Raw genomic sequence first — 22,933 nt, forward strand, 5'->3', positions numbered from 1 at the left:
GCCGTTGATTAGGGACTTAATCTCGGCCGTTGATTTGTCAATGAGAAAAGTATAAGAGGAGGCTTGAAGGTCACTTGGGGAACACACCAAGAGATGAAGATTTCGACTTTCTAGGACTGGGTTTGCTGAGAAAGTTGAGAAAGTGATCTGGAGTTGCAGCTGAGGGGCAGTGAATACAGAAGCAGAGAAGCAGAGATAGTGTCAACAGGATCAACGTAGCAGCCGGGAAAGCTAATGCAGAGGGCAGAAGCCGGAACTGCCGGGAACTGCTGAAACAGCCGGGAAAGCTGACGCAGAGGGCAGAAGCCGGAACTGCCGAGAACAACCAGAACTGTCAGAACTGCCGGGAAAGCTGATGCAGAAGGCGAAAGCCAGAACTGCCAGGAACTGTCGGAACTGCCGGGAAAGCTGACGCAGAGGGCAGAAGCCGGAACTGTCGGGAACAGCCGGAACTGCCGGGAACGACTAGAACTGTTGGGAACGCCGACGTAGAGGGCAGAAGAGGCTGACGTTGGGGTTTTTCATGGGGCAGATTGGAGCTGAGGAGTTGCCGGAGTGTTTATCCAGGGTTTCAGCTGGAGCATTTGTCTTCGGAAGAGAGGTACTACTGCCAAGATTTTTCTCTGTTGGGTGAGCCGGATTTGGCACCCAGATTGTATTTTGAAATTGCTTAATAAATCAAACCCTCAGATAGCTGCACTGGTTTTCCCGCATTGGGTTTTTCCGAGGACATTAGTCCAAAAACAACGGTGTCACTTGTGTGCTTGTTTTTATTTCCTTCAGTTGATGATTTGTAATTTGCTGAGCATGTACTCATATTTATTTCCAATGTTTACATGGTAAATAACTTGTTAATTAACAGAACAAGTAGATAGGAATAAATCAGTAAAGTGCATGAAAGGTTTCTAATGTGTCAAACTTAGAAATTCCAACATGGTATTAGAGTGTGATTGCAGATCACAGGAGAACTAAGGACATCAACTGAGCAGAGCAACAACAGCAGAAAACAGTTGTCCCGAGTGACAGAAGTTGTTCCTAGTAGTAAAACAGCAAGGAAGGGGTGACGCAGTGCCTACGTCATCAAGTTCGGGCCAAGAAGAGGCTGCGCAAAGCCTAAGGGAGGCAAATATAAGCTCACACGGAGCCACGCAAAGGCCAGGAGGGCTGACACAGTTGGCTTAGGGAGCTAGTTTGTTGGTGTTGGGACTGCGCGCAGCCTAGGAGCTCTCACCTTCAGGTTGCTGGGGTTTAGGAGGTTGTGGATAAGTTGCAGAGTGGCTCTGGTGGGGTATTGTTGTCAGAACAGTACCTAACAGGGCAAGGCCAAGGAGGAGGGAGTTGCTACTGAGGGTTTCTAGCCGAGAAATCCGAATCAGTGGTCTGGTTGCACAGACGATCAGAATAAGGGGCATCTCGACATCGGCAGAAGGATTTCCAGGAGGGAAATTGAGGCTCAGAGGGAGTCACATCGAGAACTTCCAAGAGGGAAGTAGAAGAGCAGCGAAATGGCACTACACGAAGTAAGAGACCAGGACAAACTAGATGAAGCCTCAAAATTCGTAGTCTAGAAGGCCAGAATCTTATCCATACTTGACAAAAATCGTGTGAAGCACTTCGCCTTGAGAACGATAGCTATCCCAGTTGACCCGGCTGATAACAACAGGTACGAGGATACAATGGCGAGGGCTAAGAGTATCATCCTTGATGGGGTCAAGGATCATACAGTACCACATATTGCCGAGAAGAACACAGCATAGGAGATGTGGGAGCCCATGACCAAGTTGTATCAGCATACTTCCAAGTTCCGTGCAGAGGAAGATGCTACTAGAAAATCAGTTGCGGTCATACCAGATGAAGAAGGGAGAACAGATTGACCCATTCCTCGGTCGATTGAAGATCAGCTGACTTCCATAAGGGCAACGTCGGATCCAGAATTGATGGTGAGAACACCCCTAAACGCAGTCTCAGAAGACTGGGAGGTGTTTTTCCAAAGCATACTGGGCAGGGCGACCCTTCCAGATTGGGAGGAAATGTGGGCTGCTCTTCGCCAAGAAGAGATCAGAAGGCTGAACAAGGTGGGAAGCAGCGGTAAGGGGATCATAATCAAGAAGGAGGAGGAGGAAGATGTTGCCCTAGCATCTGAGGGAAAGCAGGAGAAACAGAAGAAGGACCTCTCTAAGGTCAAATGCTTCCATTGTGGGGAGCTGGGTCATTATGTGACCCAGTGTCCAAGGAAGAAGAGTAAGAGAGAGGCCTCCGAGACCAAGGCATCACCAGCAAGGGCAGAGAAGGAAGTGGAGACAGACAATGATTGTGCCAAGAGTGCTCAGGTGCCACTTCAGAAGAAGTGGGGAGACATCGAGATGTAGTCAGGAGGACTACAGGCGATGAGGGGCAGGATCCTCGAGGTACCTAGCCTCTTGGATTAGACATTGCTACGGGAGCCCCGAAGAGGAGTAACAATACTAACGATGTCAGTAGAGACGGATGCAAATGAAGCGACAGAGGGAGCTACAGTGCAAGATTTGCAGGACAGCACGAGGCTAGCAGGCTACAACAGTGTGAGAGGACGGGAGTGTTGCACCAGTGCAGGATGGCACAGAGAGGTGTGCAACAGTGCGAGATGCATGGAGTTATTGCAACAGCACAAAGGTCAGAGAGGGAGCACTTGTCAGTGACAGAGCGAGCCTCAGTAATTGGGTTGCAGTGCAGCAGTTAGCAATAGTAGTGCTACGGGCAGCACGATGCAGCATGATGAGAGGGGTCGCAGTGCAGATGCAGTAGTGGCAGTGACAAAGCCATTGGCAACAGCACGGATGCAGAGGGAGTTGCAGTATGGATGCAACAGTGGAAGTGGCAGGGCCATGGGTAGCAGTAAAGGATGCAGCAGTGCAGAGGATGTTGGGCAGCAGGCCTAGCATCAACACAGGGACCGATGCCGGATAATCAGAGTGATGCTCAATGAGGAGTATTACTAGAGCACAGTCCTCACTAAGAGGGAGTGTTGATTTGGGGTAGCATCAGATGTGCTCTAGCCACGAAAATTAGTGGAGAGGCTAAGGCACATGAGATCTCCAATACACGGAAAGGGTTTGGGCAAATTCTAAACAACTTGGGAGATATTAAAATAATTAATATTTTTAATGGGGTGCCTAAGTCTAAACTTAGGGAAATTAAAATATTAATGTGAATTAATATAAAATTGTGTTAAAATGGTCCAAAAGTCATGGATCAAGCCAGATCTAATCTTAGCCATTGATTAGGGACTTAATCTTGGCTGTTGATTTGTCAACAAGAAAAGTATAAGATGAGGCTTGAGGGTCACTTGGAGAACACACCAAGAGATCAAGATTTCGACTTTCTGAGGCTGGGTTTGTTGAGAAAGTTGATAGAGTGATCTGGAGTTGCAGCTGAGGGGCAGTGAATACAGAAGCAAAGAGGCAGAGATAGTGCTGAGAAGATCAGCGTAGCAACCAGGAAAGCTGACGCAAAGGGCAGAAGCCAAAACTGTCGGGAACAGTCGGAACTGTCAGGAAAGCTGATGCAGAGAGCAGAAGCCGGAACTGCCGGGAACAGCCGGGAAAGCTAACGCAGAGGGCAAAAGCCGGAATTACCGAGAACAACCAGAACTGCAGGGAACTGTCGGGAAAGTTGACGTAGAGGGCAGAATCCGGAACCGTCGGGAACAACCGAAACTGCCGGGAATTGTCAGGAAAGATGACGCAGAGGGCAGAAGCCGGAACTGCCAAAACTACCAGGAAAGCTGACGCAAAGGGCAGAAAACGCTGACGCTGGGGTTTTTTGTGGGGCATATTTGAGCTGAGGAACTGCCAGAGTGTTTATTCGGGGTTTCAGCCAAAGCATCTGTCTCCAAAGGAGAGGTACTACTACCGAGATTTTTCTCTATTGGGTGAGCCAGATTTGGCACCCAAATTATATTCTGAAACTACTTAATAAATCAAACCCTCAAATAGTTGCATCGATTTTCCCGCATTGGGTTTTTCCGGGGACATTAGTCCAAAAACAACGGTGTCACTTGTGTGCTTGTTTCTATTTCCTTCAGTGGATGATCTGTAATGTGTTGAGCATATACTTGTATTTATTTCTAGTATTTACATAGTAAATAACTTGTTAATTAACAGAACAAGTAGGTAGGAATAAATCAGTAAAGTGCATGAAGGGTTTCTAACGTGTCAGACTTAGAAATTCCAACATGTAATACATAAGCTCCTGGATTTCTTTAGTGGAGTGTCGAACCTTTTTAAAAATATATACCACTGATTTGTAATAAAACAATCTGTCAAAGTCATTGGCTATGTAACCAAAAGGTCACTTATATATATATATAATATAAGTTGCACGAAATGTCAAAATGCTTCGGAGTCTCCGAAATGGGTACATTTAGAAACATCACCTCCCAAAAATGGAAACATCATATATGTATATATAAATAAATAAGTGAATAACACATTATCTTGCAAGAAAAAAGGGAATACGACCCATAGATGACAATTTAAAAGGAAAAACGAGTCTTTATTTACTCTAATAGATGATTACATGATGGTCGAGTTTCGGCCAAGTTTTGGAGTTTCAGGTACGGGTATGGCCCGAAATGCCAGGTTCTTTAAAGTTTCGTGCAACATATATACATACATATATATATATATATATATATATATATATATATATACTGACTGTTGTTGTAAGGTCACTGTTAAGTCGTGGTCATGTTCACACACACTTCAATATCAAGCATATACTGCAATTACTGTTATACTGTCAATCCAAAACACAGCAAAATCAGAAATCAATCATTGGCTTTGTGCATTTGATCCTTGAAGTTGTTCAATGAGTGTTGAGTATAGCACAATCTTCACTAAGTCATCTCACAGAACACTGTTATAAGGTTATTGTCTTATCGTTAACAAGAATCAGTTTTCACTATCCCTCTAAAACACTATCTCAAGGCCACCACCGTTTTTCATATTAAGGATGATGATTTTTGTCAAGTTAACCAACAATGTTAATCAAGGTCACAACATAATTGGCTCAATACTATTGTTCTGTTACTTAGGATCAAGTAAATATAATCTTACTGCTCCAAGATTGTCCCTGTAGGATTGAGAACTGCAACTGTAAGTGTATAAATACCATCAATTTCCAGTCATTAGCTAAAACCACAGCCCTGTAAATCTACAAACTATTGTTCTTTTAAGACTGAAAGTGCCCTAATGAGGGCCGACAGCTGTAATGAAAGCCTACACCTACAATTAAAATGATACCCAAGCGAATCCCAAAAAATCCAAAAAGAAAATGCAGTAAAAACCCTTGTTGTCCTGATCTTGACACTATAGCACAGGAATCACAAGTCCGAATTTTCTATTGAATGAATGACCACAGGTCCAAGCTTTAGGAAGTAGCCATCATGACTTTCATTGTTTGATAAATAATTCCAAAAACTCTTGTTGTCCGTTGTTCTGTGAGATAGAAACGAATCCCTGAAATTTATCAATCAAAGAATCCCTAACGAATTTGCCAATCTTTTATGACTTCTTTTATAGATGGTTGAGTGATGCTTAAGGAAGGTAGGCCGACCTTAGATTTAGGAGAGAAAATGTTAGTTTCAAGTTGAATTTCGACCAATAATGAGGAGGGCTTCAATAGTGAAACTGTTAGAATGTTTTAGAGAGGAATATATTAAATTTAAATTCAACATTTGAAATTGAAGCCAAAGAAAATGAGGTGATCTTAGGATTTAATTTATTTGACTTGATTTAATTTCTTATTTAGAGAGATATTAGGATTGAATTTAATTTGTCTCCCTTCTTTTTAAAACAAAACCTTTGTGTTTTAATAAAGGTTCCTCTTAATTTTTGACTTATAACGTTAACCCTTAATCATTAGTTAATTATTAATTCATACATGTTCTTTTGCCATAAGAATAGTTGTTTAAATATAAGGTGAGAAATCCTACGAACTTTTGACTTGACCAAGGTGAAGGGGCCATATGGTCACCCTCTGGGGTTTTAGCCCACAAACTGGGGTCCTCGACTTCAAACACAAATATATCTCAATCCATGAGGCCTCTCAGGGCATGCCACATACTACCAGAAACATCTTAACGAGGAGAACCCAATGACGAGGATCTCCAAAGCAAACTCAGTCTTTGGCTACTTCAATCTGGGTACGTCCTCAGTCCAAAGAACCCAAAATAACTAGTGTTTTCAACCATCCAATAGTGGAGCTTCCAACTTTATGTAATCCAGACAAATATAAGAGTGTTCATTAATAGTTTGACATCAACGACATGTGTTTAATCAAAGTCAAACCCCAGGGTTGACATCAATGACAACACCATTCAACAAGAGACATATGTTTGTGTAGTTACTTAATGTCATTTTAAACTTGTTTTATTGTCTACAATATTATGACTTCTTAATGAACTATGATAAAAGCACTTTCACCAATATGCTAACATAAACAGTAAAGTAATGACCATCCATAAAACATGAAATCAACAATATGATTATAACCATAATGATCAAGTATTCTTCCCTTAAGAAATGTACACTGGATTATACACTTTAGAAAGCGTGAATTTATCCTTGGTAATAAATGTTGTAATTCAAAACACCTGCATCATCATTCTGGAATTGACACACCTAAACTCAAAGACGTGAATTATTGTAACCATGTGGTTCATACAAAATCGCTTTCGCTTATATACTAATATAAACACTAAAGTAATGACCATCCATAAAACATTACATCAACAATGTGATTATAACCATAATGATCAAGTACTCTTCCCTTGAGAAATGTACATTGGACAATGCACTTCTGAAAGCTTGAATTTATACTTGGTATCAACGTCATTATTCTAGAATTGACACAAATACACTTGAAGACAGGAATTATTGTAATCATCTGGTCCATAACCTTGCCAGTCTGTCTCCATAAATAATCTTACTAGAATACAAAATTAGAAAACATAGTCTTTCGGTTTCCTACAATAAAGTCTATGGATGCCACATACTAAGCATGGTAGATGAAGGAAAAATGTTGGAATTCAGTCATCAATGATCAAACCCTTTAAGTGGCTACACAAATTGCTTAATGATTTTAGCCATAAAACCATAAATCATGTTTAACCAAAAAACAAAAAACCCTAATGCCACCTCTTGTCCTATATAGAAAAGAAAACATTAACTTCAAATGAATAACATAACAATCATGAACCTGAAAAAAGTTGGAGATTTAAACCATGATATAGAAGGGATGGGCATATACCTTCAAATTAGCCATTCTGATGACGCAAATGAAAATCACAATCTAAGACCTCTGCAATAGATAAAAAGGTCAACTTGATAAATGCAACTTCAAGCAAAACTCTAACACTGATAATTTGATAAACTAAGAACAACATATCAAAAAATGTTCAAATTTCAAATGAAAAAGAAATAGAGTGTCCACAAATGACCAAAAGCAAACCATATTGATGCACCAAAAATAAATCTTACACAAGCATGAAATCGAAGCCCTACTATGATTAAGTACACAAATGTAATGTAAGTAGTCGCCAATGATACTAAAAATATAAATAATGGAAAGAAATTGCATAATAGATGTTCAACATAGAATAGACAACTAATTAATTATCAAGAGGGAGAAATCAATCAACTAAAACTCCCTATGAAAACCATTACCCATCCACACACATGGGTAACACTAGGAGAAAATTTTCTCCTTTGATGCAGCTTGCCAGCCAACAGCAGCTGCTATGATCCACGGATAGCCCACCTGAGATGCATCTCACCCATTCTCCAGCCAATGCATTCACTGGTCTAACCTACTTATCCAATGAAAGTGGGTCAACTATTGTGAGGTACATTAATTAATTTTGCATTCAAGTTCTTTCAATTAATGTTTAAGGCATTCTAGTATGTAACACAGGCTAAAATTGGATTATAGACTACTATTGGTTGTGTATTTGTTCCCTTATTTCACCTTGTGTGTTATCATTTGCCTTTAGTACAGCGCAACCTTCCTTAAGGTCTTTCTTTCACTATCTAGGAAGGGCACAAATAGGAGTCTCAAATGGTGGTAGTGTTCCGTGTTATTCATGCTTAACACTTGTCATCATTGCCCTCATTTTGTTATCCCATCTTTTGATTCGTTGTTGTCAATCACTCGTATTGCTTCCCTATTGACCTTGTCCTATGAGAAGGGGTTGGAATAACTCGATGTTGATGCATGAGAAAAGAAAAAGCATGAGCCAAATATCAAAATGCAAACAAATGGCAAGGGATGTAAAGCAAACAAAAGCCAAATATAACTTGAGTTCTACCCCTTCCTATATAGCCAATCATCCCTGAGAGTATCCTATTACAAAAATTAAGCACATAAAGTAACCAAGAAAACTTGAAAGAGTTTTTTGTATTGAGTGAATAGTAAGAAAGAGAAAGCTTTCTTATATAACTTACAATGGAGTCAAGCTAATCCACTTTATGAATGTGGGATAGACCTCAATACACACTAAAGTGAAATAAGACATAAAAAGCATAAATTAAACTAAAGTCCAATTGACTTTATGAATGCTCAAGTCTAGAACCTAATTGACCACTATCAAGCTAACATTTACTTTATTACCCTCCCTTAATGGTCAATCTACTAATTACACCAAGCTTATCTCAAAATTTTACATCTTCTTCAAAACCTGCTACCACAAAATCTAGTTGGCCAAGTCCAAAGCCTCACTAGGTAGACAAGGTCTTAGGGCAATAAGAAAATTGGTTGTCATTGTCACCTCAACAACCTTTCTCCTACACTTCAATGGTATTTGACCACAAAGGAGGCTTTCTTAACAGCTCAACTAAAGGATATTCATTCATAATGGCTCAAAGCGAATGATATGAGGTCAAATAAGCAAGATATAGTACCAGCACAGCCTAGAAGCCCTAAATAATCTATGTCAAAGTTCAAGTACTATATTCCTAGACCAATTAAAGGGTTGTTATTAGTTAGGGTTTTGTAGATTTTCAATGATAAGGCATGTGATCCCAAATAATAGCCCAAAGAAAAGATCTTTTAATGAATAATCAACAAAGGATGCAAGACCTTCATATAAATACATGGAATTTTATGGCTAAAATAATGCATAAACAACAAATAACAATAAGTGATGACATCAACCTAAGGAGAAGGGTTTAATGTGCAAGAATGCTAGATTTTGCTCTTTTATTATTTATTAATGCATTTCCTACTTTAAGAACTGTTACCACTCAAACTAGCAAGGGACCTAAGGGGGATCCCTAAAGGGAAAATGTTAGGCCAAGGGAAACAAATGGAGACCTAGCCCATTGTCAACTCAGTGAAGGCTACCTTCTATTTATGGACTTTCACCGATGGGAGGAGACCCACTATACTATTTATAGTTGATTGCACCATAATAGGCCGACATGATTGCAAGTTGGGCCGACGTGTCATTTAGTGAAGATATAATTATCCCTCTTGAAGCCGACTTGAGGAGGAGACTTTGCTTGGACTTGGAGGGCCTTCCTATACATTTAATGACTTATACAAAAGTGTAACATACCCAAAAATGGTCCTTCATATATGGCATGGACTCAATTTGACTTTTATGACTAGATGACAAATCCTTAAGGCTCACAATAGGAGCCATCACTAAAATAAAATTCCTTGCTCATGAAACCCATGAGACAAGCATTACAATAATTTTATTTTTCTTCTTTTCATCAATTACATAAAATCATAATTACACATGTCATTATGAAGACCAAACCTAGTTACACTTTTCAATGCCAAGTTGGATCAGATTGCAAAAAGGTGGTACTTTATGGGGTACAAAAAGACCTCAAAGGCATATCGCATATTTATTCCAAGTGATAGGAGGATTATTGTCATGTGTGATGTTAAGTTCATGGAATATAAAAACATACAGGAGGTCCAGAGATTTGCTAGCAATTGATCGAAGTGAGCAGCCAGCAGAAGCTCCAAGGATTGAGCAACAGGATCAAAGGCAGCAGAGCACGAGTAAAATTACCAATACGAGTACATGTGCAGGAGTTCCTAAGAGTTCGCAGAGTATGGAGCAGCAGATGTAGTAGATGCATCAGGAGGACGTGGAGGTTGGCATTCCACCCTCTACAATCGGCAAGAGGAAGCGTGATGCTCAACAGACACTTAGGGATGTTCAAGAGTTTGTGGGAGCTCCTAGGACAAGCAATAGACAGCAGAGACAACCAGACAAGAACACTGGCTACATGGCATTGGTTAGTCAGTTGGTAGATAGCTAACCTTCCATCAATCAGGAGGCCGCACAAAAGCGAAGTATGGGACATTGTTCCTAGACCGACAGATAGGGCGGTGGTTGAATCACGCTTGATCTTTAAGATCAAGCACGGTGTAGACAATAGTGTCAAGAAATAGAAGGCAAGGTTTGTGGCCAATGAGTTTTCTTAGAAGGAAGGAATAAACTATCAGGAGACATTCACTCTTGCAGCCAAGGATACTTCTATACAAGCCATGATCTCACTCGCAGAATAGATGAGAAGGCAAAACCATCAGATCGATGTCAAGAAAGCGTTCCTTAACCGTGAGTTGGAAGAGGAGGTATACATAGCACAACTAGAGGGCTATGTGGCACACAGTAATGAGACCCACGTGTTCAAATTGAAGAGAGCTTTGTACGGGTTGAAGCAGCCTCATAGGGCGTGCTATGAGCGCATTTTTAGATACTTGGAGGGAATGGGCTTCATGAAGAGTGATGCGGATGCATATCTCTACTATGTTGTGGTTGGGAGTGAGGTTCTCATTCTCGTTCTATATGTGGACGACTTGTTTCTAACAGGTTCACTGAGGCTCATAGAGGAGTGCAAGAGGGACCTTGAAGCAGAGTTCGAGATGAAGGATTTGGGGCTTATGCACTAATTTCTAGGCATGGAGGTGTGGCAGACAAATGGGGAGATTTTCCTTGGGCAAGGGAAATACTACATCGAGATCCTAAGGAGGTTTGGGATGGAGGATTGCATAGCCATGTCCACACCATGATCACGAATTGGAGGAAGGTAAACACATCCGAGGAGAAGGACATAGACCCCAACTTATACAAGTAGATAACTGGCTCTCTCATGTATTTTGTTGACACCGTGCCAGATATATCCTCTGCAGCAAACTCTCTCAGTCAGTTCATGATTGAGTCAAAGACAATGCATTGGACAGTGACCAAAGCATGTATTGCAGTATTTGCGTGGTATAATCAAGTATGGGGTAATATATGCTCAAGGTGATGGTATCAGATTGGTGGGCTATACTGATGCAAACTAGGCAGGTAGTATAGTAGGCCAGGAAAAGCACTTTTGGGTGCCGCTTCAGCATGGGATCAGGGGTTGTCTCTTGGTACAGTAGGAAGCAGAAGCCCGTGGCACTGACGTCTGTAGAAACAAAGTATATAGCAGCTAGCATGGTGACATGCGAGGCCATTTGGCTTTGAAAGTTGTTAGTAGCCTTGTCTTGTTAGAGGGTTGAGACAACAGTGATAATACACTACAACAATTAGAGTTACATCGGGTTTTTTGAGAATTTGGTGTTTCATGTCATGTCTAAGCATATAGACATCAAGTATCACTTCATCAGGGATTGTGTACAGTGTAGGATAGTTCAACTACAGTATATACTACAAATCAGCAGGTAACAAACATTCAGACGAAGGCCTCATGGAAGGCAAGAATCATCCTCTTCAGAGACAAGTTGGTTGTCATGCAAAACACCTTCCTCAGTAAGAGGGAGTGTTAGTTTGTGTAGCTTGAATAGGTGTTCTAGCCTCAAGCCGTGTCTATGAGGCTAGAAAGATGGATGGATTGATTATCTCCAATACCCAGAAAATAAAATAAAAAAAATTAAGGAAAATTGTCTTAATTAGATTTAAATTGCGAGTTTAATTATTTTATGAGTCTAACTTGAAAAAAGTGGTTACTTAATTAGTATTAATTAAGACAAATTGATTTTTCTCTAGTGACTTTTAGAAAAGTGATTGAATGAAGTCAAGATGATCTTAGCCATCGATTGTAAATATATCGTGGTTGTTGATGCTCAGTGAGAGATGATAAAAAGAGATTGATGGGGTTTTTGGAGATTGTGAAAATTTATGAATCTACACATCAGAAATCCTACTGTAATCACTAGTTTATCATCTCCTACTTGTTTTTACATTCAACAAGTTATTTAATTATTTAAATAGCAATGAAACACTATTGTAGACTACACATACATACAGATCATGAACTGAAATAGAACGAGACAAATACACAAGGGACACTGTTATTTTTGGACAATCGTTCCCAGAAAAACCCAATTCGGGAAAACCGATGCAACATATAGAGGGTTTGTATTATTAAGCAAGCAAAATCTGAGTACAACAGGTTGCCTCTCACACCGGCTAACCTTTCAGAGATATTACGGCAGCAAGAAATACATACGAGGGTTTACCTCGTTCTCCAAGTCTCAACTGATCCACTGAATGGCTGACTCCAGCAAGCACTGCGAAAATCCCAACACAATCTGCTCTGTGTGGGCCAGCGTCTTGCCTCTGGGAGACTGCGTCACTTCTCTGCTGGATCGATTTTCCCTCAGAAGCTTCGACTTCAGCCCTCCCGGCTCAGAACATCGAACTCCTAGCAAAATCTCGAACTTCCCTCAATTATCTCACACTGCCACTGCAAGAACCCTCTTAGCCTGTGCCAACTCTGCATGAGCCCCTTCCTGGGCTGTGTAGGCCTCTGTGTTGCCTCTTTGATGCTACTGATGCCTCTCTGCCTGGTACTCGTTGACTTGGAACTCCCCTCCAATCCAACTCTCTGCTACTACCCCTCTCACTGCAATAGATCACTTGTTCGATTTTCTCAGCAAACCTCGCCCCAGAAAAATTATCTCCAACTGACCCTCAAGCCTCCTCTTATACTTTTCTTGTTGATGAATCAACTGCCGAGATTAAGTCCCCAATCAACGGCTAAGATTAAAACAGACTTGATCCTCGTCACTTAGAAGTTTCTCACCCATATTCTTATTAATACCCATTAATATTTTTATTTTCCTAAGTTTATACTTAGGAACCCCATTAAAAATATTAATTATTTTAATAAATCCTCATCTAGGTGGAATTTCTCCAAATGATTTTTGGGTCTTGGAGATCTCATGTGTTCTAGCTCCTCCACAAAATTTCGGAGCTAGAGCACATCCAATGCTACCCAAAATCAACACTCCCTCTTAGCGAGGAATGTCCTCTGGCAACACTTCTCAATAGAAGTATTACACTGATCCACTGCATCGATCCTCTATGTTGTTGATGCTTGGCATGTTGCCCTTCATCCACTGCACTGCTGCATCTTGTATTTTTGCCCATGACTCTGCCACTGTCACTACTACATCTGTACTACAACTCCCTCTCAAAATGTTGCGTCATGTTGCCCATAGCACTGCCACTGCTAATTGTTGCACTGCAACTCAGTTACTAAGAAGTAAGTAATTGAAACTTAACCCAAAAACTGACATGTTGGTCAGTATGGATGCCTCGTGATACTGAAGCTACCTTTGTTGCTAATTTGTGTTGACCCTCTGTTGCTACTACGCTATTGCAATCTACTCTGTGGCTCTCGCACCGCTACAACATCCACTGCGTTGCTTCAGACTTTGGCACTCTAGCTCTGCCATTGTTGCTCCATCACACCTCGCACCAATCGATGTTCGTCTCATTAAGGAGTAAGATCCTTTTTGGATGTGATACTTAAACTCGAGCTTTTGCTCTGAGAAACCTAACACATCACATTTGTTAAGATCCTCGCAAAAAAATCCTAACCCCATTTAATAATTAGACTGATTCACAATAAAAAAGATAAATCTTTTTGAAAGCCCTCTCTTTCATCTTCAAAATATCGTGCCAAATCTTCCTCCAAGTTACCCTAACTTGCTTCATCTTTCTCCATGTTACCCTGTCTCTATCTTGTTCCCTAACAAGACCAACATTTAAGGTACAAATATTTTTGTCTTTAAGGGTGCATAACCTACGAACCCCTCTACCTATGTATTTCAGTCACATAATACGTTGCAATCAAATTTGAACATTCTACCAGGGCACGGTTCTGCTTTTCTATGCGCCTTGCTTCTACTTCTCTATGCGCCTTGCTTCTGCTTCTCTATCTGCGTGTATTCGTTCTGGGCTATTCTTCTTCTCATTCTGTGTTGCACGGTGGGAGTTTAAGTTGAACTCCATTACTCTACAATTTGCACGGTGCCAGTTTAAGTTGAACTCCGTCACTTTACAACTTGCACTATCTGCTTAGTATTGCATGGTCCGAGTTTCTGTATTGCTTTTACATATATCTGAGAACTGGTGAGAGGAAGCAATAGGCAGTGGGAGCTTAGCCGAGGAACGCTGGGATTTGGGTACAGCAGATCATGCTTTCTCTTACCAACCCGATACCGCCATTGGTTTTTCCGACTGGAGAAGGAATCGAAAACTTAGATTTGGCGCAAATTTTATTAAAGTTGAATGCCATTTATGAGGGAGTTCAGTATCGAGCGATATTTTCTTTTGTTCGAAGCGAAAGTCGACGATTTTTACGTACGGTCGAGGGGTTTAGTCATTTAAAACCCAGAGAAACATGACTTCTCTTTTAGGACTTCGTCAAGGTTCACACGTCATGTTAATTGAGGTATACCTCTACCACGCTAACCTAATCAGGTGCACAAGTTTCTTATTTCACTCTCGTTTATAATTTATTTCCTCTCTATTCCAATATATGAACATTTCACCTCAGTGATCAAAACGTCTATTCCAATATATAAACATTTTACTGCAGTAATCAAAACCTCGAAAGGGGAGACTTATCAAAGTAGCACTAGATAATATTTGCAACTATACATAATCATTAAATAAACATAGAGAAGCTAAAGAAGCCAAACTTCAAACATAGGTAGGGGTTTCTCCAAGAACACCATTCCGTTAGATATGAACACTGCTTGCTCTTGGCATGTTTCAATCAGTCTTCTTGTCTCTGCTTGTTTCACTGCTACCAACGATATTTTGGTTCTCCCTTTGCGTGCTTTGATGAGGTAAGTCTATCACCTTTGACGAAACAATACTTGTTTTCTTTCCCGTAGAAGGTTGCATCTTGCCATAAACAATGACGGCCAACTATCACTTCACATGCATCACGATGTCTTACATCACATTCTTCATTAGCGTAATTAACATCAATGACAACATGATTTTACATCTTCTAGTGACATTCATGGCAGATTTTCTTTTAACCATCCCAATGAACATGGTTGTACAGGTACTAGATACAAGGTTTCTAGACCAAGCTCATCAACTATGGTTTTAGAAATCAGATTGCATTGAGAATCATTGTCGAAATTTGATTTGGAGTAATGCAATGTTGCCTCCACTTGACCTTGGGTGTTACGATGTAGTGCAGATTATGGTTTCATCCACACGAGAGCTGTTGTCTATCGTTGTTTCTTCCATATTGGTATCTTTCATTCCTCCTTTCTAGGCCTGTTAGCATTTTACACAGAGTTCCAGTTGAAGCTTCAACAGTTCTTATCCATGTTCACATTTCCTTGAAAGCGTTTGCAATGCTTATTGGGATATTTCTCTCTTTAAGTTGTGGCTACAGTTTTCTTGCTTTTGTTTTCGTTGGTTTTTTGTTGGCCCTTTTGTTGTTGTCCCTTGTTGAAGTCTAGCTTGATGTAAGGAGTTTTTTGGCTTGCCTCATCTACACTTTTCACATCCAACAAGTGCAACTGCCTTCAAATATCGTTGAATAGGCATATGGGGTATTTTCAGCGTTCTAGGGGGACACATCCTCCAGGGTGGGGAACGTGCTTCCTCGCTCCCTCACGCTCCCGGGACAGGGAAACTCCTGGGGAAACGTTTACCCACCTCCCCTTTTTGGGGGAAACTCGAGGAAACTCTGAGGGGACGTTTTTTTGGTGGCGAAATACGTCTCTCTTGTGGGGGGAGGTATGCAGGGGCGTCCCCCAATTTTTTTTCGCTAATAACAATTAAAAACATAAAAAATTAAAAAATTTCACAATTGCAGTGCACAATGCCATGTGTCTTGCACACAAGAGGACACCAAATTATTGGATGGGACCAACTACACAATGGGATGTGGATCCAGAGGAGGATGCACAGATAGATGAGGAGGATGGACCTGATGAGATACAACATGGTTTGGTTGGTTTGCCATTGCTTACTCATGAGTGTGACTCAGACTCAGTGACATTCCCATTGATGGTCCTGATGCGTTCATGCAGTAGATGGATGCAGAGGACCAATCACTGGAGCATCAACACACTCGATGCTTATTAGTTGTTTGATCATGATGTTCATTTCTTTTAGATGCTTTTCATTGTTCTAGTTTTGAACTTTTGACTCTAGATACTGATGACTGAGTCCTTGACTCTTTTAGTATTTATTATTTAGTACTTTTTGAGAAATTTACTAGTATTTCACTACTTTCTATGTTTACTTTTAGTTTAGTATTCTATGGCTATTCTAGACTTCAACTGTTCAACATAATGTCATTGTCATATGATGAATTTACTTTTCGATGTGCATTGCGTAATTTCAATTGTCAATTGATGAATTTTAATTTATATGTACCTTGCATAATATTAATGCCCATTGCCAAATGATGAATTTAGATGGAACATTTCATAATGTCGAATGGTGGATTCAATTTAGTAATCTACTTTTAGATTTACATTGATGATTGCAAAAATATCAAATGATAATTCTGATTCATAATAATCTAATATGAAATGATGATCATATTTAGATGTACATTTCATAATTATTAAGATTTACTATTTACTATTTTACTTATTGACATATATTATTTTTTAATAATTTTTTACGCCGTAAGGCGTTCCCCTCTGAAATCAACTCTCCTCTTGCCCGCCTGTCATTATTGTGGACCATACGATTATGTGTTAGACGATTGAAAGAGGTTCAACCGTTCGATAAAGGAAAATAGTTATAATTGCTCATACTGTAACAGTTGTTCGAGTACAAAGAGGGTCCCAAGGGGCCTGAAAACTGGTGGAAGCACAACCACGAATGGTGGGCATGCGGAAGGGAAAGTAGTTATAAGTACTCATACTATAACGACTATTCGAGTACAAAGAGGGTCCCAAGGGGCCTGAAAGTTGGTGGAAGCTCAACGACGAATGGTGGGCTTGCGGTCACAAGATGCAACAGTCTCCCATCAATGTTGTGAAGAGCAAGGCCGCAGCAGTCTCCCATCAATGTTGTGAAGAGCAACGCCACATTTTGTCGAGAGTTCGACCCGCTACACAGAAGCTATGACCTTGCACTTGCAACCCTCATCAACAAGGGCCATTACTGTTGACATAGATTGTCATTGATGTCAATATGGCAATATTCGAGGAGCTAGAGGAAGCAAATAGAACCATCAGAGGAAGCAAACAGAGCTATCGGGAGCTATTGAAGCAAAGTATGGCAAAGAATGCCAAAGAATACACTATCGGGAGCTATCGGGAGCAATATAGTGTATATGCATGCAAATACACTATCGGAGGCGGAAGACTTAGTTATATTGCAAATACACTATCGGAGGCGAAAGACTTAGTTATAGTGGAATACACTATCGGAGCAGAGAAGTATATATATCGGCGATATGATAATCGGCGGTTCGGTTATGTGCCATCACCCCAAACCCCCGACAATGACATATATGTGCGGACCTGACGGAACATATAAGTTCGGGTGCATAAACAGTGAAGTCCGCCAAAAGTGTTCCGAAGCATGTTTTTGGTGTATTTCAGATTTTTGGGCTCTAAGCCTTGGCGCATTAAAACATGCAAATTTGCAATATATATATATATATATATATATATATATATATATATCGTATAATTGCGATATGTGCAAACCCGCTGCAACCTTATGAAATGGTTTAATGATATATCGCATCCGCCCATCGCAATAATACAAAGGGGTGTCACCCCTATAGCGTCGATTGCGATACATGTTGCGGACCCGATGCGACATTACAAGTTGGCTTAATATAATATCACATCTGCAGGTGAATCGGTCATCGACCATCGGAAAGTTGCGACTGCCAATTGCGATATATGTAGCAGACCCAATAAAGTTATAAATGCGGGCGTAATAAATTTGAAGTCCGCCCTTGAATGTTTCAGTCGTTTTTTTCATACATTCCTGTGTATTACATTCGCGACCATAAAAAGGCGGGTCCGCATTCCCGGTGCATCCGACCCTCCACCATTGATCATCCCTTCGTGGATCAAACGGTCTACATATATTTCGGATGGACATGTAGCTCGAGGAATACCCGCCCGAAAAGCGGTATCCTCTTCCTTCCCGCTGCTACGTGTCGCTTGCCGAGTGGAATCGGAAGCCATCCTCTGAATACCAGTTCCCGCTTATGCCCCTTTCGAAATACCACTTGTGGTATAAGAATATCTGTATTGCGCGGGGTTTTTGAAGGCCAAAATGCATAAGAAACGCTCCCGATAGTTCAGAAGGCCTGAATGATGCCGATTGCAATGGCAGTGGTGACATGGCAGCTTTCTCTGTGTATTTCGGTCCTCGTCGTTGAATCAACGTGTCCCAAGAGTGTTGGTGAGCACAAAGAGACAGAGGAAGCTACAGCGACCGAAAAGCCAAGAAGCCGAAGGGTAAGCCAACGCAGAGGAAACCGAAAAGCCAAAGCAATGAAGAAGAGGGAAGCCAAAGGACAAGCCAGCGTAGAGGAAGCTGAAGCAAGCGTTGAAGAAGCCAAAGAGCCAGTGGAAAGCGGAAATGAACAGTCAGAGGCATCAGGAATACAAAAATAGGAAAAAACAAGGAAGTGTGTGCGTATAATCAGAGTGAGAGGAAGCCATAGTTGAGGTAGAGGTGGGAGAAGCAGGAGAACAGAAGTGAAGCATAAGCTCAACAAGCTTGGGAGCTGAGAACAACAGCAAAACATACTCTAATAGGTTATAGTAAAGGGTTGGAGCCTCAAAATTAAAAGGATTGGAGTCCTTGGGAGTTGGTGCTCCTAGGTCCAGGACTGTTGTCTTGGCAGAACAGAGTTGGTGCTCTGGAGGTTGAAGCCTCACAAAGGTCCAAGTTGGTGCTTAGCAACTGAATGCAACCACCTATATATTGTATTTATTTCATTGCACTGATTATATTAATAAAAGCATTTATATCAGCTATCTATTTTTGTGTTCCTTATATATAAATGTTTTGGTGATAAAAAGAACAATTAAAAAGAAATATTGATTCACCCCCCCCTTCTCAGTATTTCCAACAATTGGTATCAGAGTCGGCTTCTTCATATTAGCCTAACAGCTTGAAGAAGGATTCATAGCCATGATGAGAAATCACGAAGCATCAGGAAGACCTCCTCTGTTCGATGGCACTAATTTTGGTTTCTGGAAAAAGAGAATGACCTACTACTTAATGTCCCTTGGACCTAAAGTCTGGCATTCAGTTCTAAATGAGTACCCAATTCCTTCCACTCTTCCAACAGATCAAGACAAGAGGAAAGCCTACATTGCAAATGCAAAAGCCTTGAACTCCATCACTAGTGGAATCATTGATTCTGAGTTTACAAAAGTCATGAACTGCAACTCTGCCAAAGAAATGTGGGATAAGCTAATTGGCTTATACGATGGGGACTCAAAAGTCAAGAAAGCAAAGCTTCAAACTCATAGAAGGCAGTTTGAAAGTCTGAAAATGGAAGATGAAGAAGATATTGCAGCATACTTTCTTCGAGTCGCTGAAGTGGTCAACTCTCTTAAAGGATTAGGCGAAAACATTGAAGAAAGTACCATTGTTCAAAAGGTCCTGAGATCTCTTCCAAACAAATTTGACTCCAAAATAAGTGCCATAGAAGAAATAAAGGATCTAGATACTCTCAAGATGGATGAACTCCATGGAATTCTCACTGCCTATGAGATGAGGAAAGGTGGCCCAAGCTCCAAAGATGCAGCATTCAAGGCTTCAAAATCAAAGAAGGGGAAAGAAAGGAATGACTATAATGATGAATCCGATGTGGAATCCGAATTGGCTCAATTTGTACGAAAGCTGAAGAAAAGATCTAAGCTAAAAGGTAAGTACCCTCTTATCTGTTTCAAATGTGGAAAAATAGGTCATTATGCTACAAAATGTCCTCATAAACATGATAGTGATGATGAAGGAAATTCCAAAAGAATGGTATACAAGAAAAAAAGGTTTCAATAAGAAGAACTTCTTCTCTAAGCAAGATGAGTCTAATGAGGATGAATTTGTAGTCATCAAAAAGAAATCAAATGAGGAAAGTGACCATGATGAAAGCCAAGAAACATTGTTCATGGCATTCACAAATGATGATGACTCGGGGCTAGAAGGAAATGTAGATGAACTGTTAATAAGTGCCATTGAAGAAAATGAGAAATTACGAAATAAAATCATTTCTCTTAAGGTAGAAAACGAGGAAACAAGAAGAAGAGAAGATCTCTTGGAAACAAAGCTAAAAGAAAAAGAAGAGACTTGCAAAGAACGTGAAGCCGAAATAGTATCTCTGAGGAAGGAATTGGAGCAAGTCAAAAAGGGTTGGAAAAGCTCTCAAATACTTGAGACTATCCTAAAAAGTCAAAAACCTCAACATGACAAGTCTGGAATAGGTTTTAAAGGAGAATCATCAAGCACTAAGAATAGTGCAAGAAGCTATGCCGATGCACTTTCCAGCAACCCAAAAGAAGAAAAAGTATGTCATCAAAGGCGCATCCCAGACCCAAAGATTGAAGAGAGAATAACTCCAAAGAAGAATGTGGATTCGAATCATGGATACTACAGCAAATACAAACCAGTATTCCATCAAAGGCCCATCTCAAATCCAAAGAATGAAGTGGGAGTAATTCCAAGGAAGGGAATTGACTCAAACCGTGGCTACTACAACAAGTACAAAACTATCTTTCTTAGACATTGTTTTCATTGTAAAAACTTTGGTCATCAAGCCAGACATTGCATGGCTCGCAAGAGTGAAACACCAAAGCTAAAGGATCAAATAATCAAACCATATGGCCCCAAAAGGCAGGGTCAAAACCTTCAGTTCGTTTGATCCCTTGACCAAATTTGATCTGATTTGCTCATTATGCTACAATAATGGACACTATGAACAAAACTTCCCACTCAAAAGAGGAAAAGCAAGTAGTGAGAATCCCAACATGGATAAATGTGGCCTGGCTCTATATGCTCAAAATAATGAAAATCATTGGTTTGTCGATAGTGGGTGCTCCAAACACATGACAGGGGACAAAAGGAAGTTTGTCTCATTGGGCAAAAAGGAAGGAAATGTATCCTTTGAAAGTGGATCTGCCAGAATTGCGGAAAAAGGAACTGTTACTCTTATAAATGGAAAAGGAAAAGCTCGAGATGCTCTGCTAGTAGACGGGCTCAAACACAACCTCCTGAGCGTCAGCCAAATCTGTGATCAAGGACATAATGTTGTCTTTAGCACCAAAGACTGTGAAATAAGGAACTCTTCCTCAGGGGAACTTGTGCCGAAAGGGGTTAGAACACCAGACAACATTACATTCTGAACAAGATTCAAGAAAATAAATGCTACTTGAGTCAGACAGATGAAAGTTGGTTGTGGCACAAGTGACTTGGACATACAAACTTTCAAAATCTTATCAATATCAACAAGATTGAAGCTGTATGAGACATCCCAAGGCTATTCAAACCAAAACAAGGAGTATGTGGTCCATGTCAACATGGAAAGCAAACCAGAACCAACGACAAGACCAAGGAGCTCTCTACATCAAAGCCCTTGGAGATCATCCATGTTCATTTATGTGGACCAACTAGAAATCAGGCACTCCAAGGAGAAAGGTACTTTGTTTTATTTGTTGATGACTATACTAGAATGATGTCAATATATTTTATAAAATATAAATCCGAAACATTTGAGTGTTTTAAGAATCTAAAAGCTCTTGTAGAAAATGAAAATGACTCAAAAATTAAGTGCCTCAGAACAGATAGAGGGGGAGAATTCACATCAAAAGAATTTAATGAGTTCCGTAATATACATGGAATTAAAAGAGAATTCTCTGTTGCCACAACACCCCAGCAAAATGGGGTAGTTGAAAGAAGAAACCAAACAGTTCAAGATATGGCAAGAACAATGTTATTAGCCGCAGACTTGCAGCCAAAATTCTGGAGAGAAGCAGTCAGGACAGCTGTCTATACCTTGAATCGAACTCAATTAAGACCAAATTGTGAAAAAACTCCTTATGAATTATGGAAAGGAAGACCTGCTTCAGTAAAGTACTTCAAGATCTTTGGAAGCAAGTGCTTCATAAAAATCAATGATGGCTCACCAGGAAAGTTTGATTCTCGGGTTGATGAAGGGATATTTCTTGGATACTCTACACAGAGCAAAGCCTACAAGTGCTACAATTTTCGACTAAGGAAAATAGTGGAAAGCATTGATGTAAAGATTGATGAAGACCTTCCAGAAAAAGAAATTGAAGAACATGAAGATGATCCTCTCATTGAAGAAGAAGAACCTGAAGAAGAAAAGGAAAAAGAACCACTTCATACCCCTTCAAAGATGAAGTTTCTTCAGAAATATCATCCAAAAGAGCAGATTATTGACAATAGAGATGAAGGGATGCAAACCCGAAGAAGGATGATAATTACACCAAAGAGAAACATTATTGCTCTTCTATCCATGATAGAACCAGAAACATTTGCACAAGCAAAGGATCCTCATTGGGTAAAAGCCATGGAAGAAGAAATGTTCCAAATTGAGAAGAACGAGACATGGGAGCTGGTACCTCGTCCAAAGGACAAAAACATTATAAGAACCAAGTGAGTATTCAAAAACAA

General features: G+C 40.3%; 1 protein-coding gene across 3 annotated transcripts in view; it reads right to left on the reverse strand.

Moving 5' to 3' along the window:
• The window catches only part of LOC149174313 (uncharacterized), a 146,610-nt gene that overhangs the window by 116,610 nt on the left and 7,067 nt on the right, over positions 1-22,933 (reverse strand). For all 3 annotated transcript variants that reach the window (XM_089419317.1, XM_089419316.1, XM_089419318.1), the window contains one exon: positions 7,291-7,341. In XM_089419317.1, coding sequence (XP_089275443.1) covers positions 7,291-7,305 — 15 coding nt within the window. In that variant the 5' untranslated portion in view covers positions 7,306-7,341. The remainder of the gene's footprint in view (positions 1-7,290; positions 7,342-22,933) is intronic.

The sequence above is a fragment of the Pinus tabuliformis genome, chromosome 4_1, assembly GCF_031772625.1.
Source record: "Pinus tabuliformis cultivar Carrire ecotype Pingquan chromosome 4_1, CPIR1, whole genome shotgun sequence".
In the NCBI taxonomy this organism is placed as follows: Eukaryota; Viridiplantae; Streptophyta; class Pinopsida; order Pinales; family Pinaceae; genus Pinus; species Pinus tabuliformis.